We start from the raw sequence: 22141 nt of genomic DNA, 5'->3' as shown, positions 1-22141 counted from the left end.
AATGGTTTGAGGAACATGATGAAGTGTTCACGGTGTTGCCCTGGCCTCCAAATTCTCCAGGTCTCAATCCGATTGAGCATCTGTGGGATGTGCTGGATCGACAAGTCCGATCCACCTCGCAACTTACAGGACTTGAAAGATCTCCTGCTAATGTTTTGGTGCCAGATACCACAGGACACCTTCAGGGGTCTTGTAGAGTCCATGCCTTGGGGGGGTCAGCGCTGTTTTAGCGGCACACGGAGGACCAACAGCATATTAGGCAGGTGGTTATAATGTTTTGACTGATCGGTATATATCATTGTGGTCAAGCACATCATTTAGTACCCATTCCTGATTGCCATTAAAAGGGTTTAAAACCCAAAATGTTTCTCCATGTGTCTTGACAGGCATTTTAAATCATTGGACACTACTGTGCGTACCTGGGATCAGAAACACTGTTTTATGCAACTTGCAGTAAGTCCTGATGTTCTAATGCAATGCATTATTTTGCTGAAATTGAATTGGGACTGCCACTTGCAAAAGTATGTTGACATGATGATTGAGAATAAATGGAATCATAAGAAGTGTGCTAACTTGGCTGGAGCCTGGCATCTTTTCTGGAAGCCGCAGGAGGAGGCTGAGATGCATCATCAACTTTTTGGCAATGTTATACTGTTTCTGCTGCTTAGCACACACACAATCCTCTGAAGACTTCAGTAAGATGAAACTCATTGTTAAGTAAGGCGGTTGCTGTTCCAGGATGTCCATCTGTACTCTTAGACTAAGGAAAGATTCTTTAATTGAACAATCATGGTAAAGTATAAATTCCCCAGCAACCGCAGGAGATGCAACACTGGCCCCTATACCTCCCCCCTTAACTCCGTCCAAGGACCCCGACGGTCTTTTTAGGTGAGACATAGGTTCACTTGCACCTCCTCCAACCTCATTGGTTCCAGGTGTGGACTCTTGTATATTGGCGACACCAAGTGCAGGCTTGGCGATCGTTTCACTGAACACCTCCATTCTGTTCGCCTAAACCTACCTGATCTACCAGTTGCTCAACATTTTAACTCCACCTCCCATTTCCCACACTGACCTTTCCGTCCTGGGCCACCTCCATTGCCAGAGTGAGGCCCAGCGCAAATTGGAGGAACAGCACCTCATATTTCGCTTGGGCAGCTTGCACCCCAGCGATATGAACATTGACTTCTCTTGCTTCAAGTAGCCCCTGCTTTCCCTCTATCCCTCCCCTTCCCAGTTCTCCGACCCGTCTTACTGTCTCTGACTGCATTTTATCTCTATACCGCCCGCTCCCGACATCAGTCGGTAGAAGGGTCTCGACCCGAAACGTCACCCATTCCTTCTCTTCAGAGATTTTGGTTGTCCTGCTAAGTTACAGCATTTTGTGTCTATCTTTGATTTAAACCGGCATCTGCAGTTCTTTCCTACACAATTACCTAGTCTAGTTGCCTCTTTTGATAACATCTCATATATTTAATAAATAAAGCATCTCCCCCTTCATTCCTGGTGGTTTCCCTTATTTCCCCATAGACTTCACAACTGGGTATATTTAATTCTTTGCGCCCATCTTGCATACTCTGAAAGTTGAATTGGTCGCTGCAATTCATTCAATTTGCTTTTTACATTCCATACATTTGGATGATCTCATATTTTGCTTACAAGTCTCTAATTCTCACACTTGTTTAATTACTTTACATCCTTCAGCTTTTCCCTATACTTGTGGTCTCTTAAGCACAATTTTCATTTGTGTAATTGCCTCGCTGTGTTTTAGAACTCACATTAACAGTATTTTCTTTTGAAACTTACTCCATCCCACTGATTAATTTGAAATCCTGGTGATCAATCTTTGCATCTTCTCCAATGGGACTGGGATCCCAGCTGAGTTGAAGGAAAAACCTTACTGTATAATATGATGCACCAAGCATTAAATTGCATCGCTATTTTAAATAACCACAAAAGCATACATAATCTACTGTATAGGAAAAAAAATTGCAGATTCTGGTTTAAATCGAAGGTAGACACAAAATGCTGGAGGGTCAGGCAGCATCTCTGAAGAGAAGGAATGGATGACGTTTCGGGTTGAGACCCTTCTTCAGACTGATGTCAAGGGAGGGGGTGGGACAAAGATAGGATGTAGACGGAGACAGGAAGACTAGTGGGAGAACTGGGAAGTGGGAGGGGATAGAGAGGGGAAGCAGGGACTGTCTGAAGTTAGAGAAGTCAATGTTGATACCGCTGGGGTGTAAACTGCTCAAGTGAAATATGAGGTGCTGTTCCTCCAATTTGTGCTGGGCCTCACTCTGACAATGGAGGAGGCCCAGGACAGAAAGGTCAGATTGGGAATGGGAGGGGGAGTTGAAGTGCTGAGCCACCGGGGGATCAGGTTGGTTGAGACGGAATGAGTGGAGGTGTTCAGTGAAACGATCGCCGAGCCTGCGCTTGGTCTCGCCGATGTAGAGAAGTTGACATCTGGAACAGTGGATACAATAGATGAGGTTGGAGGAGGTGCAGGTGAACCTCTGCCTCACCTGGATCCAGACTGTTTGGGTCCTTGGATGGTGTCAAGGGGGGAGGTAAAAGAACAGGTGTTGCATCTCCTGCGGTTGCAAGGGAAAGTTCCTGGGGAGGGGGTGGTTTGGGTGGGAAGGGACGAGTGGACCAGGGAGTTACGGAGGGAATAGTCTCTGCGGAAAGCAGAAAGGGGTGGAGATGGGAAGATGTGGCCAGTAGTGGGATCCCATTGGAGGACAATTTGTTGTATGCGACGGCTGATGGGGTGGAAGGTGAGGACAAGGGGAACTCATCCTTGTTACGAATGGGGGAGGGGGAACAAGAGCGGAGCTGCGGGATATTGAGACCCTAGTGAGAGCCTCATCTATAATGGAAGAGGGGAATCCCCGTTTCCTAAAGAATGAGGACATCTTCGATGCCCTAGTATGGAACACCTCATCCTGGGCGCAGATGCGATGTACACGGAGGAATTGGGAGTAGGGGATAGAATTTTTACAGGAAACAGGGTGGGAAGTGTAGTCAAGATAGCTATGGGAGTCAGTGGGTTTGTAGTAGATGTCGGTCAATAGTCTGTCTCCTGTGATAGAGATGGTGAGATTCAGAAACGGAAGGGAGATATCGGAGATGGTCCAAGTATATTTGAGAGCAGGATGGAAATTAGTGGTGAAATTGATGAAGTCAATGAGTTCTGAATGGGTACAAGAGGTAGCACCAATGCAGTCATCAATGTAGCGGAGGTAGAGTTCGGGGATAGGGCCAGTTTACGCCTGGAACAGGGATTGTTCGATGTACCCTACAGTGCTGGGTTTCAGCAGATGTTGAATATATGCTCTGAGTATGGTGTCCAATTTGACGTGAAATACAATGCTAAAAAGAGCGTTGTCATGATTTGTAACGTAAAAGGGGACAAAGATCTAGTCTTCCCATCATTTTACCTGTCAGGGCAGGTTCTATCTGTCTGCTGTAAAGCTAAGTATCTGGGACATGTCATCACAGATCAAATGTCTGATGATGAGGACATGTATAGACAGCGCCGCATGTTGTATGCACAAGCTAACATGTTGGTTAGGAAATTCCACTGGTGCTCAGGAAATGTCAAGATAAACCTGTTTAGAACGTACTGTACTCCTCTTTACACTGCTCCTTTGTGGATAAAGTTTAATAAGTCAAGCAGCCATAAACGTAAGGTTGCCTATAATGACTGCATGCGCATATTGCTTAGAAAGCCAAGGTGGTGCAGTGCAAGTGAACTGTTTTGTAGTGCAGGAGTCAATACGTTTCATGCCCTGTTGAGGAATCTCATGTTTAAATTTATATGCCGATTGAATGGTTCTCAGAATTCCATCATTGTGCTGCTGGTAAATCCTGGTTTCAGTGCCGTGAGATACCTGTCACCTATGTGGAAACATTGGTATTGTTGCCTTTTCTAATTTAATTTAATTTAATATGTATATACTGTGTACTGTATGTGTATTCTAATGGACCATGAGTCTGTTTAATAAATTTTAATAATAATATAATAAAGAGGCAGGCAAAGCTAGGGCCCATAGCTACGCCTTGGATTTGGAGGAAGTGGGAGGAGGCAAAGGAGAAGTTGTTGAGGGTAAGGACTAGCTCTGCTAGGCGGAGGAGTATTGGTAGATGGAAATTGGTTGGCTCTGCACAATAACTACTGGATATTGTGGGCTAGTGACAGCACGTATGCCCTCTTATGCAATGAATTTCCCTGGTTCAAATCAAGGTTACACTAAGAACCTTGATCTTTTAAGACTATAATGTGCAACCACACTTCCATAGAAAAACTACTTAGTCTTTGTTGATTCTCAGAAGTGTTTGCATAGAACGAATTGATGATTTTTTTACGTGTTTTGCTGGATAAGGAAATTATGCAATTGAATATGAACTGTAACCATATTTGTTCTTTCACTCAAGCCTTTCTCGAAAAAGGTGTCAGAATAAAGCTGCTATCTCAGACATAAATTTTTAATTAGTCAAAGGTACAAGCAATTCCAGAATTTAATGTATGGAACAGTTGTGCACACAGTGTAAGGCCAGTGCAACACTGGTAATAACATTTAACTGAAAAATAGAAAGCAGTGTCTCCTGGTTACTGCACCACGTGGCATACACAGAAAGCATAACAAGATTCAATTACATTTATACTTGCAATCTGAATTTATTTTCTGGCAGTCTGATCACAAGAACAGCAATTCAAATCCATCAGCAATCCTGGTAACTTTGAGTGGCGCAAGTTCTACAAGCATGTGTGGAATGCCGCTGAATGGCATTCACAATTTATGTTTGGTTGTGAAGGGTCTGAAGAAGGGTCTTGACCTGAAACTTCACCTATTTCTTCTCTCCAGAGATGCTGCCTGTCCCGCTGAGTTACTCCGGCTTCTTGTGTCTATCTTATGTTTGGTTGTGGTTGAAATAACAGGTGGTTATGCCTATGGTTAAGGAAAGGATAAATTATACTTGGGTATTCTCGGCATAAATCAGGCTCTGGGGCAGTGCTTGGCATTCACACTTAATGGTCTGGGTTGACTGAACCATGATATCATCCATCAGAAATAAATATTTAAGTAACACTAGCTGAAGGAAATTAAAGACAACTACTATCATAATACAATCTAAATTTTAATTTCTTTGAACTGTTGTACACCACATTCGTAAAACATTCAATTTTATGCAAACTTTAAAGCTGAATCACATAATTATGTATTCAAGTTCGACAATGACATTGGGCTCCTTTTGATATGAAGACAAAAACTAAAATATGGACCATAGCTTAAATATTAAGCAACCAAGCAAAAGACAGTAGAGAGCAAATACAGTACTACATGTAAAAAAAATCCCTGACACAATTTCTAAAAATGAATTCATAATTAAAATCCAATGCATAGGATTTATTTTTAAAAAGGCTACAGTACTGGATTCATTAAAGGTGGATTAATTCATTTGAAAGAGGGAACATCACATGAAAAGAATTTCTAAGAAAGAACTCGCATTTCAAGTGGATCATATATAGTGAATATATGTGTCAGAAAAATCCCAACATGCATTAAGTATTGTAAAATCTTTTTTAAAAAATATCTTCCATTTTCCATGTGAGAAAGCAATGTACAGTAAGTACAAGTGTCAGGTTTATTTTGAAGAATAAAAAGTCACTGATTTTCTTTAAATTTTCTCCCTCTCCACAACTTCCCGAAATTTGAACTCTGGACAAGATAATGTTTCGTGTAGCTTCATGTTTGATTGCAGCTCAATGAATGGCAGTGTAGTGGACATCATAGGAAAGTGCAGCCAGAGCCATAGTGTCGCCGAGCTAAGATAAAAGGGAAAATATACAAATTAAAACTGAACAGTGTAAAGGTCATTCCATTCAATCACAGCAGGAATGCAAGCATCTGATGTTAAGAAATTGTATTGCTGTCACTTTAGTAGAAACCAGCTATTTTGTGCTTGATTGGTTAGTAATCACTGCAGTTGAAATTGAAGCTACTTCTTGCATCAGATGTGCATACAAGATTGGAGGAACAATTTTCGGTAACAATTTAATGTTTTTGTAAATAACAATGTAAACACCTTGTCTTTCTTTGAGGCATGGCGTTTAATTGCAAGATAAGTAAAAGTTAACACCAATTCAATGGTACAAAGAGAACAAAAAAATAAGCTTCACCAAACAATTACACTACTTAACAACTGTAGGATGTATAACTCTTATGCCAAACTATTCATTATTATTTAACATCAGGAAAAGGTGATGAAATAAAAATAAAAGCAATATTAATTAATTAGTATTCTCACACTGTAGCATAAAGGAGACAGTCAAATTGTTTTCACTTTAAAAAAAAGTCCTGCTGCATATGTTAGAGTGCTCGATGAATGCAAGTCAGATTCACCTGTACAATCCGCAGTGTTAAAATCTACACTGTGCAAACCTGACAACTTCTCCCTCCAAGATTACAAACTGCTATTTTCTCTGTTATCAGGCTTTAACAAACAAGAAAATAATATTTAAGTCCATTCTTTGTTGGAAAGTAATAAAATATTGTAGATTTAATTATAGGTTCAAGTATCATTTCAGTGACTTGAGCACAAAAATCTAGGCTAACATTCCTGGAAGTATATAAGAAAATAACTGCAGATGCTGGTACAAATCGAAGGTATTTATTGTCAAAATGCTGGAGTAACTCAGCAGGTCAGGCAGCATCTCAGGAGAGAAGGAATGGGTGACGTTTCGGGTCGAGTCCCTTCTTCAGACTGAGATGCTGCCTGACCTGCTGAGTTACTCCAGCATTTTGTCAATAAATTCCTGGAATTATATAGTGAGAATTGTATTGTTGAAGGAGCCAACTTTCTGAAACATTTACAACTGAGACAACAGAAAAGTTTAAATATAAATAAAATCATTATTTTGGAGATTTTTCAGGCATGTGAAATTTCCGCGTTTCCGTGGATTTCCGCGTTTTTCACTTTACCAAATAAATGGAGAAATCGGATCGAAAAAAAGAAAAGAAATGATGTAGAGACATGTAATGAACACTCGGGTTCCGCTGGAGGTCACTATGGGTTCTGCGAGAAATCCCCCGCGCCCTGGAAGTCTCCCCGAAAATGTGGCACCTAGGCTGGGCAAGGCAGCCAATTTTGAACTCATGGCCGAATGGTGGGTTAAATTTGCAACCTGCGGCCGGGACTCTGGAACTCCAGCTCAGCTGGAGCCAGCACATATATCCCCATAGCCGACTTGCTTGGCCGGCTGGGTAAACCAGCAAAGCTCTGGAACCAAGAGTCCCGGAAAATCAATGGTGGAACTGTCATGAGTAAATATTAGATTTAAGTGCAAGATTATATAACCAAATTAATTAAAATGATAAAAATTTGATTTGTATAGTGACATATTCACATTATTTTGTAATGTCTGTTTTTACTTTGAAATGCACTAAAAGAAACAGGTAATTTTGTGTGTAAATTTTCAAAAAAATTCGACCCCCGTTGTATGCCTCATGCAAGCGTTCGGCTCTTTTCCTTTTTTTTAAAATCTCACTCACATGCCTGAGTTTTGGACATCTTAACCTTTTTAGTATTACCTCGTATTTCTACATTTCTGTTTATATATGCAGATATGCACCATGGCACAGCTGGTAGAGCTGCCTCACAGTGCCAAAGACCCAGTTTTGATTCTGACCTCGAGTGCTGTCTGTTTGGAGTGTGCACGTTTTCCCTATGATTGCATAGGTTTCATCCAGGTTCTCCAGTCTCCACCCACATCCCAAAGACAAACAGATTCAAGGATTAATTGGCCTCTAAATTGCCTGATGTGTTGATAGTGGATGCAAAAGTGGGATATAGAACTAACATGAATGGGTCATCAATTGGTGGCATGGACTTGTTAGGCAAAGATACTGTTTCCACGCTGACTGCCATCTACGGTCTGATGATGAGTGTATATAAAGCTATTTCTATTGGTTTGCTTTCTAGTTTCAGGAGAAATAAAACGACCTTTGTCAGATAGGCATGGGCACAGGCACATCAATGCTTTTTTTTTAATTAATAAAAAAACATATAGACAAAAGAAAAATAGCAATTGAAAAAAACGAAATACTCTGATTTACTACCAGATTTACGAGAATAGTTGATCATTTTTCGACTAAGCTAGCAATAAGAATAACTCATCCTTCCTCATACATGATAAAACATGTTAGGCAAATGACGTGATTTTATTAATGCAATTGGTAAGGTCACTGGCCTAGAACCTTGCTTATTTCTTCCAGCAAGATCCTAGAAGCAGTCTTTGATGAGAAACATTGTTACTTAAGGATTGGCTGTACTGACAAAAACTTTGATGGCAGCATCGATTACCTCCACGTCATGTTCATTGACCAGCAAAGGAGTCTCTGTTACTGCATGCTTGTGTACATCGTTCAAATTAATCACTGGTGACCAATATTTAGAAATAGACTACTAGTATACGCTCATAACTAAGAGCATTGCAACTATCTTAATTAATTAAAAAGTACATGTAACATTCTATCAACAGCTACTGATTCTGATGGGATTACTGTTCTGGTACATGCTCAATAGGCAGATTTCCGATCTGAACTGAGCAATCTGTGGAAGCTGGCAGTGCCGTGGATGAATCCATGAGTAGTTTATGCTTGAAAAGTCCAGATATAGGCTAATCGCAACAAATCTTAATGGAAGATCGTCCCATGTTTTAAACTCTATTAAAGTGCTAGTTGGCAGTATCTGTCCAAGTGATACTTTTTATATGAACTCAAATGATGAATACCAGGGTGATATTTTATCATTCAAATCCTTACCATTTTGCTTTAAAGCTTACTCTAAAGCTATGTTAATCCATTTCCAGCACCGGTCAAAATTTGCTACATTTCAAGCTTTACACATATACCCACCGACTCTGGAGTATCACTGCATCTTCACACCAGCTGAAGGAGATACTAAGTATCACAAAAGTTAGAAAACAGACTTCTTGCTTGAGCACTCAGCAACAAGAAACTACATTTTGACACCCAGGGAAGCTTAATTTTTAACAATACCAGGTTTATCATTGCACAGGTCACATGGCACTGTACCTACAGTGCCCTCCATAATGTTTGGGACAAAGGCCATAATTTATTTATGTGCCTCTATAGTCCAGTTTGAGATTTGTAATAGAAAAAAACAATCACATGTGGTTAAAGTGCACATTGTCAGATTTTAATAAAGGCCATTTTTATACATTTTGGTTTCACCATGTAGAAATTACAGCTGTGTTTATACATAGTCCCCCCCCCCCATTTCAAGGCACCATAATGTTTGGGACACATGGTTTCACGGGTGTTCGCAATTGCTCAGGTGTGTTTAATTGCCTCCTTAATGCAGGTATAAGAGAGCTCTCAGCACCTAGTCTTTCCTCCAGCCTTTCCATCACCTTTGGAAACTTTTATTGCTGTTTATCAACATGAGGACCAAAGTTGTGCCAATGAAAGTTAAAGAAGCCATTATGAGACTAAGAAACAAGACTAAAACTGTTAGAGACATCAGCCAAACCTTCGGCTTACCAAAATCAACTGTTTGGAACATCATTAAGAAGAAAGAGAGCACTGGCGAGCTTACTAATCACAAAGGGACTGGCAGGCCAAGGAAGACCTCCACAGCTGATGACAAAAGCATCCGCTCTTTAATAAAGAAAAATTCCCAAACACCTGTCCGACAGATCAGAAACACTCTTCGGGAGTCAGGTGTGGATTTGTCGATGACCATTGTCCGCAGAAGACTTCATGAACAGAAATACAGAGTGTTACACTGCAAGATGCAAAACACTGGTTAGCTGCAAAAATAGGATGGCCAGTTTCGTTTGCCAAGAAGTACTTAAAAGAGCAGCCACAGTTCCGGACAAAAGGTCGTATGGACAGATGAGACGAAGATTAACTTATATCAGAGTGATGGCAAGAGCAAAGTATGGAGGAGAGAAGGAACTGCCCAAGATCCAAAGCATACCACCTCATCTGTGAAACACGGTGGTGGGGGTGTTATGGCCCGGGCATGTATGACTGCTGAAGGTGTTGGCTCACTTATCTTCATTGATGATACAATTGCTGATGGTAGTAGCATAATGAATTCTGAAGTCTATAGACACATCCTCTCTGCTCAAGTTCAAACAATGCCTCAAAACTCATTGGCTGGCGGTTCATTCTGCAGCAAGATAATGATCCCAAACATACTGCTAAAGCAACAAAGGAGTTTTTCAAAGCTAACAAATGGTCAATTCTTGAGTGGCCAAGTCAGTCACCCGATCTGAACCCAATTGAGCATGCCTCTTATATGCTGAAGAGCAAACTGAAGGGGACTAGCCCCCAAAACCAGCATAAGCTAACAATGGCTGCAATACAGGTCTGGCAGAGCATCACCAAAGACACCCAGCAACTGGTGATGTCCATGAATTACAGACTTCAGGCAATCATTACATGCAGCGGATTTGCAACAAAATACGAAACATGTCTACTTTCATTTACATGACATTGCTGTGTCCCAAACATTATGGTGCCCTGAAATGGGGGGACAATGTACAAACACTGCTGTAATTTCTACACGGTGAAACCAAAATGTATAAAAATGGACTTTATGAAAATCTGACAAAGTGCACTTTAACCACACGTGATTTTTTTCTATTACAAATCTTAAATTGTGGCGTACAGTGGCAAATAAATTAATTATTTATGTTTGTCCCAAACATTATGGAGGGCACTGTACATACCATGACAGATGAGTTTACCAAACAACCTAGGAAGCAGAGAATTGAGTAGTAAAATTTAGTTGATTTTTGAAAGGGTGGAGTTTTTACCAAGCTTTTATATTTTAATTTAAAACTAAAATTTATTTGTGGATGTATTTAAATGAATAGTTTAGAAAGCTAAAAAAATGCAGGTCTTTGACATAGTCCTTTAATACTGCCCTGTTCTTTTTCCAGTTACTAAAACATCTTGTGCATTTCAATCTTTAGCTTGCATTTTCTAAAACAAAACTATTCAGAACTCAGCATAAAGATCAAAAGATGAATTAAAAGATGATATAGTATGCAAATTTAAAAAATTAGTTTTCCAATAAGGCTTGATAAGTTTGTTTCCATTTGGAAATGCAAAGGCGTCATTAAATAAATACATTTCTCACCCAAATATAATTTAAATAAAAATGTATGTTTCTCTGCACAAGTTTCCAGAAGGTTATATATTCAGAGCCTTTTTAAATAAGTGCAATGAAAATATTATGAATAAATGTGAAAATATTCAACATCTGTGGCAGTAACTTTACATTCTTCTTTACGCCAATTATGTTGTATCACCAAAATACCCATTTTGATCCTTCATAATTTCTGCCCGGCAGCGATGCAATTCTGTTCATGTTCTTACATAAATTGTGCACATATTGTTCTTTAGTTACCAAAACAAGATTATTTTATTGTAGCCATTTTATTTTGTATAAACCTGATGCAACTGAACTATCCAAAGCCCAGTTTTTTTTTCTTTGTGCTAGTGATTTCCAAATTTATTCATTTTACTTTGTAAATTTTGTTTATAACTTAATGCTCTACCTTGCTCAATTGGCAGCACTAAGAAAATTCTGACCTTAAATCACACACCAAGACTTGAGCACAGAAAGTCTTGGGTGGCATTGGCAGGACTGAGGAAGTGCTGCAATGTTAAAGTTGTCACTTGTCAAAAAGTGATGACAGTCTGCCCTCCAATAAAGGAAAGATTCCACAGTATTATTTTAATGATAAAGAAATTTATCTGGCATTCATCTGTCACTCAACATTACTTCGGTTTAGAAAAAATATTGGTTCAGACCTTGCACCTGCCCATTTTTAACCTATGAAGCTATGGTGACTTCCACAATGGCTTTGTTAAGCTGAATGTAACCAGAGCCTTCAATATTGGAGCGGTTGACCTAGAAGAGGGTATTTGATAGTTGACTTATTGTTTTAGAGCATTAGGAGAATTTTGATTTTTTTTCCCTCAGTGCTTGAACTGTTGCAGAGATCTGAGGTCTGTAGAAAGATAGAGATCACTTCAGGTAGACTGCTAGTTTTGGTGTCAGGTTTCAATCATAATCTTCAAACATCCTTTACTTCAATCGACCAAAGATTGTGTTGCTGCATCAATGGTGGTGGTGAATTTCTTCATCGTTGTCTACTTAAAGAGGTTACTCCAGATATTGGGGAAAGTGCCCACATTTTCCAGGTCTTGCTACAATGACACAGAACCTTTGTCTTGCACATGGTGCATATTAGGCCCACCCATTCCCTCATGCTTCCATTAAAGCAACAAAAATGGCTTGGAGTTTAGTCATCTTTAAAATGCACACATTTTTATCCACAAAAACATGAAGTTAAATTGCAGCCTTCTACTGTTTGGGGCAAGCGTATGGACATCTGTAATGTGCCAATGAACTTCCTTTGGATCCAACGAAGCAGCAGATTTCTAAAGATTTTCTAGGCTGGTGCAAGTGCAGCAATTCCCACCAAAATCAATGGGAAGAAATACCGGTTCAAAGGTCAGCAAGTAAACCTTTTTACTTGATTACATTTAATTGTTCAGTTGTTTCAACCATGTGGGGAAGACAGGGTGAATTCAGTCTTTTGTCCAGGATAGAGGAATCAAAAACAAGAGGACATATGTTTAAGGTGAGAGGGATACGATTTAATACAAACCTGAGGAGCAACCTTTTTCCATTCAGAGTGTGGTGGGTATATGGAACAAGCTGCCAGAGGAGGCAGTTGAAGCAGATATTATTACAGCATTTAAGAGACACTTGGCCAGGTACATGGAGAGGGAAGGTTGAGGGATATAAGCAAAACGTAGGCAAATAGGACCAGCTTAGATGGGGCATCTTAGTCACCATGGATGAATTGGGCTGAAGGGCCTGTTTCCATGCTGTATGACAATGTTAGTTTTTTTAATTACTTTATTATAATTATCATATCATATCATATATATACAGCCGGAAACAGGCCTTTTCGGCCCTCCAAGTCCGTGCCGCCCAGCGATCCCCGTACATTAACACTATCCTACACCCACTAGGGACAATTTTTACATTTACCCAACCAATTAACCTACATACCTGTACGTCTTTGGAGTGTGGGAGGAAACCGAAGATCTCGGAGAAAACCCACGCAGGTCACGGGGAGAACGTACAAACTCCTTACAGAATGAATGTGAAGGATTCAGGTTTGGTGGCAGAGACTTACTTGCTGCCAAAACATTGCTTGAAATGGAGCACAGGCAGCTGACTATGGTGAGTGTTCTAGCTCTGCTTTTGATGCACTGGGGCTCCAAGGTGAGTGAAAGATAACTCTCAAGACCACAATAAAGGAAACAATGTGGTCCAAGTGAACTAGTCAGCAATCTTTCAGTTAGCAAAAGAATGTCTTCCATTCTCTGTCCAGTGCTATGACAGACTGTCTCACTTGTTTTTATTTCAGGATTCTTTACTTAGAATTGATTAGAATCACAGGCAAAAGCCACATACTGTTAAATGGAAACTTGAGTTTAAAGGTCAGTTTACACAATGGAGCAAAAAATGCCCTTTAAAGAGTAGCCAGCGGTGAAGGACGATACAGCTCAGTTTCTTTTTTCAACTGCATGCCAAAATGAAGCAGTATTGGTCAACATGAGTAGTCACATAGGTCTGGGGTAAAAATGGATGGAACGTCACCCAGCTCGTGCAATGAATTTCATGTGGTGATTATAAAATTCTGAAAATTCAACTGCTACAAAAACCTAGCAGATCTCAATCCCTTCTGGTGAAGGAAAACCTTATACCACTACTTTTGCTGGTTAATGCTGCTTCAATTGTGCAAAGTTGAATTTTAGGTCTCTGCTGTGATAACCCAAGTTGTAAAACAAGTTCAAGAGAACTAATATGGGCAAAATACATGGCCATTTTAAATGAGAACTAGACCAAGTGGATCCGTTGGGCCCAAACCACTCCTGCATTGGTGCAGCACCCTCTCCTCCCCCTCCTCTCCCCTACTTCCCCCCTCCCCACTCCATCCCCGCAACCCCCTCTTATCCTCCCCCTCCCTCCCTCCCTCCTCCATTGTCATAGTGAGGCCCAACGCAAATTGGACGAATAGCATCTCATATTTCGCTTGGGCAGTTTAAACCCCAGCAGTATGGACATTGATTTCTCTAACTTCAGATAGTTCCCCTGTCCCTCTCTTTCCCCTCCCCCTTTCCAGTTCTCCCTCGAGTCTTCCTGTCTCCTACTACATCCTATCTTTGTCCCGCCCCCTCCCGACATCAGTCTGAAGAAGGGTCTTGATCCGAAACGTCACCCATTCCTTCTCTCCCGAGATGCTGCCTGACCCGCTGAGTTACCCCATCATTTTGGGTCTACCTTCGATTTAAACCAGCATCTGCAGTTTTTTTTAAACTATGATAAACAAGATTGGTTTTCTCCTTTCACCATTTACTTTATTCATCTCGAAAGATTTCCCAAGGATCTGTATCTAGAAACACTGCCACACACAGAGTAAACCAACTTTTGGTCTTTTTTTCTGCCCCACATCACGTGAAATTCACAACCAATTTATTTATTTTAAGTGTAGTCATTGATACATAGATAAATAAGTCAATTTTATGCATAGCATGTTCTCAACCAGAAAATGAATGATCAAACGAGATGATGCTGCTCGAAGAATATTGGCTTGGACATGAGGAAAACGTGTTTATTTCTTAATAGCATCATTGAATCTTTTACATTCAATTGAATAGGAAGATTGGTCTGCTTTAATGTCTCAAGACCATAGATTTTTTTGATATACTAGTACTTTAACCTGTGCAGTTTATACATAATGACTTTTACCTTGGTGTGCATAACCCAGCCACTGACTGAGTAAACCAAATTTAAACTTTAAATTTCATTTTTTTTATGCAGCTAATTTTCAGAAATTGGTGGTGCACATTTTGGTAACCTTTTAACCAGTCATCCTCTAATATATAGGCAATGGCTGAGTTCAAACAGAAGCAATCCTACATTAATGAATATTATGAACTGTATGGTTTGTTTCTAAAATAAATAAGAAATTCAAAGCAAAATGTTACAATTATTGATATAATTATTCATAAAGTAAACTCTTCACTCCAATAAAGGGCCATATTCAATATAGTTGCACTAAAATCCTTTGTCCAAGATGCATCTCTCAAGTAATTTGATTTCTGGCACTGGATATTTTGGGGGAATTAGTCAAATACTAAACCACTCAAAAGGTTGACAGCTTCAGAGCGGGGTTTAAAAAAAAAACTTTTTCCGGGGGATCCCAAGATACAGAAATGCAATCATGAATCATACTTTTAACAGCTGGACACTGACACAGTAAGAATCCAACACAACCTGTAGTACATAGATGTATAGCTAGTACACATTTCCTCAAGGTTAAGGCTCCTACAAATCGAACGTGAAAAGTTTCCATAGCAACTGGGCCTGAAGAAACTGGCTTTCTCCTTGAATTCAAGTTTTTGTGTTCTTACGCTTTACCAAATTTCTGCCCTTGAGGATGGGCAGATGAAAATTGAACAATTATGAAGTGTTCTTCTTTAGTACAATGCTACAAAATAAAAGCCAGCATTCTTTATTCTAAAACTAGCTGATGTTGAAATGCACCCACTAGATCAATAAGCCTAATTTAAAGTTATGCAATTAGTCATACATATTTAAATTCGGGCATCAATTTAGTGGAACCCCAGGCTCTCGACTTGCCTACCTTCTTTGATGTTTTCATGTTTCAAACTGTGTCAACAGGGCCCGCACCTCAGGTGTCAACTGCTTGGCAGCCTTGGCTGCCTCTGTGATGGCCTTACGGTAAAGGCCCTTTCTCTTCTTGTTAAACCGTAACTGGAAGTTTTCTAAAAATGGAGAGACTTGTAAAAGAGCCAGGAAAGATGTTGTTGGGGACCCAAACCATGAAATTCTGGCCTCCTGCCTTACTAAAAAGCCATTATCTTTACGGCTTACAGTTATGGTAAGTATGCGAGCAGGCCACCAGGGGAAGCCGTAAATCTTGGCCCACACAATGTCTCCTACACATATGGTCTTGCCATCTGGAATCACACACTTAGAGACATTTTTGGTAAAGATTTTCATTTTCAAGGAATTAGTGAGTTTTTCTTCTTTTGAGGAGGAAGAGGAAGAGCAAGGTACATGCATGCTGCCTGGTGGAAAGTCAAATGTTTCAGTGGAGCTACATTCTGAGTTGGAGGATTTTAAATCATCTGCGCTATCACTACTACAAACTGAAAAGGTGGAAGAGTCTGATTTATTTTGACTGTAGGTCATATAAACAGTTATATTGCCTCTGCTGCCCCTTTTCCCCAATTGTTTTTCATCCTGCTCACAAGGCCACTTTATTTCCCCAGTGTCTTTATTCTCATCAGTGGACTGTTCCAACCCTTTTGTGGGACTATCTTTTTCAGGAGGCTGCTCACCTGCTGAGCTGGAGGTGTGAGGCAGTGTTTTGGAGGCTGTTTTGCAGCTGCGTAGTCTCTCAAGTTTAGCCTTGTAAGCAGAATCATTTTCTTCATTCCTGTATCTCTGTGGCTTTAAGCGAATCCTTGGAGGGAGAGAGCCAGAGTTGGTAGTTTGAAAGCGCCGTGTATAATGAATTTTGGGAATGGAATTGCCAGAAGATGAATCCTGTTGTTGCTTCTTTTGAACTTTCTCTTTGGCTATTTTTAACACTTCCCTGGCTTTCGTATGTTCTACATTCTTATTCTGTAACACTTTCTTAGGATTCAACTGCACTTTAGAAGTGTGTACTTGAGATGAAATTTTGACAACTTTGCCCTTGCCTGGAGATAAATTTGTAATTTTAATGACAGTATTGCGCTTTTGATCATCACACTGAGTTTTTGCTTCCACTTTGTGGTCCATTTTCAATCTCTTTGAAATATTAGGCACATTGTCATTTTTCCTTTTTTTGTCCTCATGTCGAGAATTATCATTAGTACTGCCACCCCTTTTCAACTCCTTTTTATCTGCAGAAATGCTATTTTTGCATTGATCACATAGAACCTGCCTTGGTCTAAGTTTAATAGAGTTCATTATGGAAGTGGACTCTTCTTTGAACATTTTTCGTTTAGGTCGCTTAATCCTTCTTGGAGGAGGTTGAGGTATAGGCTGGTTGTACGTATGTCTGATAAACAAAGGAGGTGGATAAGGTGCTCCTTCATAAAATAATGGCGCAGATTTTCCAGTCCACAGGTTTTCAGCAACATCAGCCTGTGTAGCGGGATCTAGAGATGCTTCATCACGAATAACTGTAGATTTTGAATTTTGTTGGGTCTGTTGCTGGAATGGTTCACACTGTAGTTGCAGTAGATCAGCTTTGTCCTTGTATTCCCTTTTTGGAAGTACAGTCACAGGAATTCCATATGGTCCAAACCTGAGAAGGTATAGCACCAAAGTATGTGTAAGTCTTAATTCAGATATTTATATTTTGCACCAACCTTCATAAAATAAACATGCTTTCGATAAAGTCCCTCTAAGATACTGACTATTCTAATTTCGCATTTCAAGTAAAAAGACTAAGATGTACCAAAATTGTTTACTGTAGCCAAAATTGAATTGTTAAATTTGTTCTATTAGGTTCCATTTGGTGTAATCTGCAGTAGCATTCCTTGTTACTTACCTGGAAGAATCCCAATGCTTCCAAAGCATGTGTGATTGAAGGACTAAGGTCGGTATACCATTATTTATACACTTTTTGTAAAGCTATCAGTAAGAAGATTTAACACAGATCTGACTAGCAAAAACAAATCTAAAACTGGGCTGAAACAAAGAGGTCAACTATTGATGTAATGGTTAAATGACTAACAATACTAATTTTTATTTCTTTAAAAGATTTGAACACAAACAGAACTGCTTATGGCTGTTCCACTATTAAATAAGACCATTGTTAATCCGGTTTGGCCTCTACTCCATTTCCTAACTATAACACACTGGATTCCATAGTGTACAAATCTCTTAGCCTTGAATGTACTTGATGACTTAAACCCTGTAACTTTCTGGGGTACAGAATACCAAACATTAAGAACCCTACGAGAGAAAAAAAATATTTCTTATCTCAGTGCTCTCCAAATCCTGAGATGTCACCCCTTTGAAGATTTCATTGAGAAGCATCCTCTCAGTATCGCACCAATAAGCCATCTGGGTATCATGTATGTTAAAATACAATAACTTATTAGAAACACTGGAAAGGTACAGGCATAATCTGCTTAATGTTTCCCATTACATAACCATTTATACTCAATAATCTATTCCATGAATCTTCTTGCATTCCCTTTAAGGCAACAAAATCCTTGAAAGACAATAAAATTGTATGGCTGGAGTGATCTCAAGTCCGATAAAGCTATTGCAAAACATCCCTAATTTTGTATTCCATTCCGCTTGTAAGTCCAACCTTCCACTTGCAGTGTCTGGAAGCTAAATCTATACGTTCACATTCAGTAATCTTCCATTATTTAAACAATAGTCTGTTTTTCCTACTCTTTATACCAAAGTGGAAGAAAAGGTAGAAATTGTGTCAAGTAAAGATTCTTATAAAAGGTACTTTGTTCAATAGCATCTTCTACATTGTTTATTCTCATTGATGCCTTATGTGCAGTTCTGCCTCCACTTCATCTTTCTTCTGCGTAAAAATCTAATTCTTATGTCATGATAAAAAAATTACTGTGGCAGTAGATGCAAAATGCAATTAATTTTCCGTCATGTTCATATTTACATTTTCTTTGCCATTCCATCACCAAATAACACTGATAGTGGTTACATTGGTCTTCTGGATTTAAGACTGTACAACATGGATAGCTAATCACAAGTGTCGGAAACTTTTTTTATCTCCTCCCCCCTCCACAACCTTTGATATGTCTTCACAACGTTGTTCTAAAGAATGCACTCATTACACTCTGATTTATGCAATCCCATCCACAAACAGACATCAATACTAAAATTATTTGGTAGAATTCTAAGCCACATTGATTCAACAGGCATATCCTGATTGAACTGAACTGGCACATTCAGCATTAGTTTTCACCTGCAACAAATACATTTTTTTTAATGTAAAAATATTTGAATAATGATTTTCACCTAGCGACTGGTAAATTTATCTTACAATTTGTATTTTAAATTTTAATAATCCCTATTTCTAAAGCCATACTGAACCAAATTAATGAATCATTCAACTCCTCTTTGCAAAAAAAAAAACATGTAAAGGGTGCTTCAGAGCCCTACTTTTTTGTGAGGGATGCCTGCAAAAGTCAGGTATTTCAAACCTCTGTTCCAGCACAATGAACAGCATGAATGACAGCAGCAAAGGAGACGCTGGCCTTAGATCAGCCTTCACACTACCACTGATGAACATAAACCACAAACAGGCATTTTGTCAGAAGGACAAAATCCCAAATAAGGGTTCAAAAATAGCACCGAACTATAACAGTTGTAAAATATAGCCTGACAATGGGAAGTTGAGCATTCATTACAAATAATCAAATAATTAACAAGAAAAACAAGAGGCTTGTCATCTCCAAATGTTTGATTATTTGAAGCAAAAATGCATTCCTTAAGTATAGAATTTAAGTGAATATCCCAAAAATTTCCCAACAGGAATTTTACTGAAACTTTGTCGTCATACAGAATATCTTGAAAGTAAACCAACTCATTATAATAGGGTAAGCTGACACACCACTCGGTAAATCAATTTAGAAGGGGTATCTGGCATAGGATTACAATGTACGATGTACAAAAGCAGACAAGACTTGACTAAAGGAATTCTTCATGTGCCTGCTTGGAGTCATTTATATTTCCTAATGCTTTATTATGAAAATATAGGTTGCATGGCATGGTAGCATTTACAGAATTGTTGTCTGAAATACTGGTTAGTTCTCCCAAATCACCAATCCTGGCACTAACAGGAAGAGTATGACTCAAAAAAAATTTTTTTTAATGTGACAAAAATAAATTCAGCACATACATTCAGACGACTGAACAGTTGGATTCTTAAAAGAATGAACTTCAACATTTAATTTGACTCGTTAAAACAAATACGATTAGAGACAGAAAATGAATGCATGAAGTGGGGGCTTGGCAAGTGGGACAAAAGTCCTTAATTTTATGGTTTTTGCTGCAACATAACCCAAGCAGATAAGAACAGATGCTGTTGGCTACATGATTTCAATAGGCTGTCCAGTTTTAATATGTCAATTTCACAAAAAGCAATTTAATTCACAAGCCCCGCAGTGAATGTGCAATGTGGAAATGCTGCAGCATTGTTAATGTAAAGGCTCAATTAAGGAGTGGAATACTAGGGCTTTGTGCCACACACACAGTGGTATAATTTGATCTAGGAACACTAAAATACTTGCACCTATTCTCATTTTTTTTAAACTTTCCCACAGCTAACTGTTCAACAAAGAACAGCACCTATTGGGAACATCTTGCTCTCACCAAATTGATAGGAGGGTACATGGAAAATGGGCATTTGAAGTATTTTGCAGCCCAGAAAAGACCGCGAGGAGCAGGGTCTTTGCACCTATAATCTTTAAAACGTATTGTTACAAAGCTCTGTATTGCTGTATGATTCTGGAGTCATTTTCCCAAATCTGGAAAATTAGTTGTAGATTGCAAGCAAATAAATGATTAAAATATAATACAAATAAACAAACTGCTGAGGAACTCAACAGATCAGGCTGCATCTGTGGAAGGAAATGGGCAGACATTTCAGTCAGGACACCTTCTTCAATTTTTCCAGTAGTTTGTTTTTTTGTTCAAGATTCCAGCATCTGTGTCTCCACTAAAATATAATGTCAAGTTTATTGTTTACATGTGTACACATTAAATTCTATGCTTGGAAGTGTGGTTCAAAAGATGTCTAGAATTCCCAATTTTCTATTTCATTCACACTCAAAAATTACCAACTGTTGGGAATGTATTTGTTGCACAATATTGATGGGATCAGTTAAAGATATTTTGATGGTTCAAGTAATACTTTAGATTTGAAGGCTCAAACTAGCTTATTCGTATAACAAGTTATATTTTCATTTAACATCTGACATTTAAGTGTTTGGCTATTTGCGATTTAATGATGCCTAAAATTAATTTTAAAAAGTTGGTGCCATCGTGCACAAAGTAAATCCCAGAAAGGACATGGAGAGGATTTTGATAATCCCTCCCATTTCGGAAATTAAAAGTTCAGATGAAAGATGATGCGTTTAATTACAGGGGAGATGGTAGTACAGTGCAGTACAGTCGGAGCCGGACAGGGGCTGGGCAGAGCCCGCGTTGTCCCCTCTCCCTCCGCCCGTCCTGCGGGCGCTGCCTGCGTGCCTTCGGAGCTTTTAAGATGTAGCGGAGCACGGAGAAAGGGCAGACCGCCATCGGCAGGCTCCATCTCCCCTCCCTCCGACCGTCCGTCAGCACACGGGCTGAGGCCGGCACAGCGCGCCACTTTCCAGGCTACGCGGAAGTGCCGCTTGGCCTGCCCCCGCCCTCCAGGTAACCGGCTGCAGTCCAGGCCTCCTGCGCCTGTGGGGAGGGGGGGGCGGGTTCCGTTTGTTTTGCGGGGTAAGAAGATTTCTCTGTGTGTGAGTCTCGGTACCTTCTAGAAATGTCCATTAGAACCCCAGAGAAGAGCTTCTCTTCGAAGCGCAAGGACACGACCAAAGCGTCTTCGACGATGTGGTCCACCGTTACCCTCACTTCAGAGCCCACCAGGAGTTTCACCGCGGCGACACCAACACCCACAGCCGCCATTTTGCCTCCTCCCCGTTCCTGAGCGCCGTTTCTCTTCTGCATCCGCTCCACGGCTCCCGGCCTGGCCTTGGGGGGCGGGTCCAGCATTACCTCCCGCCCCTTTGCCGCCTGTCTATTGGATGAGACCCAGAGCAACCTTCCTCCCATTTGTCACTCCGAGCCGTCAATCAACGTATAGCCTGTTCCCCATTGTCCGGTGGCGGCGGCGATTGGACAACTAAAGTGTCGGTTAAATGGCGTCACGGCCAAGGTACATTGCGATTGGTCAAATGGAACGTCGGTTCTGGAACTGCCCCAGGGGTTGCCATGGCAATACGCATATCTC

General features: G+C 39.9%; 1 protein-coding gene and 1 long non-coding RNA gene across 2 annotated transcripts in view; one reads left to right on the top strand and one right to left on the bottom strand.

Moving 5' to 3' along the window:
* Positions 1–4581: 4581 nt before the first annotated feature.
* pwwp2a (PWWP domain containing 2A) lies at positions 4582–21858 on the bottom strand. Its single transcript, XM_078411613.1, has 3 exons — positions 21662–21858; positions 15779–17455; positions 4582–5836 (listed from the first exon to the last, which is right to left on the bottom strand). The coding sequence occupies exons 1-2, from the start codon at positions 21856–21858 to the stop codon at positions 15793–15795; spliced, it is 1860 nt and encodes a 619-aa protein (XP_078267739.1). The 3' UTR covers positions 4582–5836; positions 15779–15792.
* Positions 21308–22141, top strand: part of LOC144600155 (uncharacterized) — a 96566-nt gene continuing 95732 nt past the window's right edge. Inside the window, exon 1 of the long non-coding RNA XR_013548093.1 lies at positions 21308–21558. This is a non-coding gene — a long non-coding RNA (uncharacterized LOC144600155). The remainder of the gene's footprint in view (positions 21559–22141) is intronic.

This window comes from Rhinoraja longicauda, chromosome 14, assembly GCF_053455715.1.
Source record: "Rhinoraja longicauda isolate Sanriku21f chromosome 14, sRhiLon1.1, whole genome shotgun sequence".
NCBI classification, from domain to species: Eukaryota; Metazoa; Chordata; class Chondrichthyes; order Rajiformes; family Arhynchobatidae; genus Rhinoraja; species Rhinoraja longicauda.
Note: the sequence above shows the minus strand (reverse complement) of the source record. Positions and strands in the feature narration are given on the sequence as shown.

Coding starts and splice junctions, on each gene's coding strand:
- pwwp2a (XM_078411613.1), bottom strand. CDS start 21,858: ATGCAGAAGAGAAACGGCGCTCAGGAACGGGGAGGAGGCAAAATGGCG. Junction 17,456..21,661: donor CTAATGGACATTTCTAGAAG/GTACCGAGACTC, acceptor ATACCTTCTCAG/GTTTGGACCATATGGAATTC.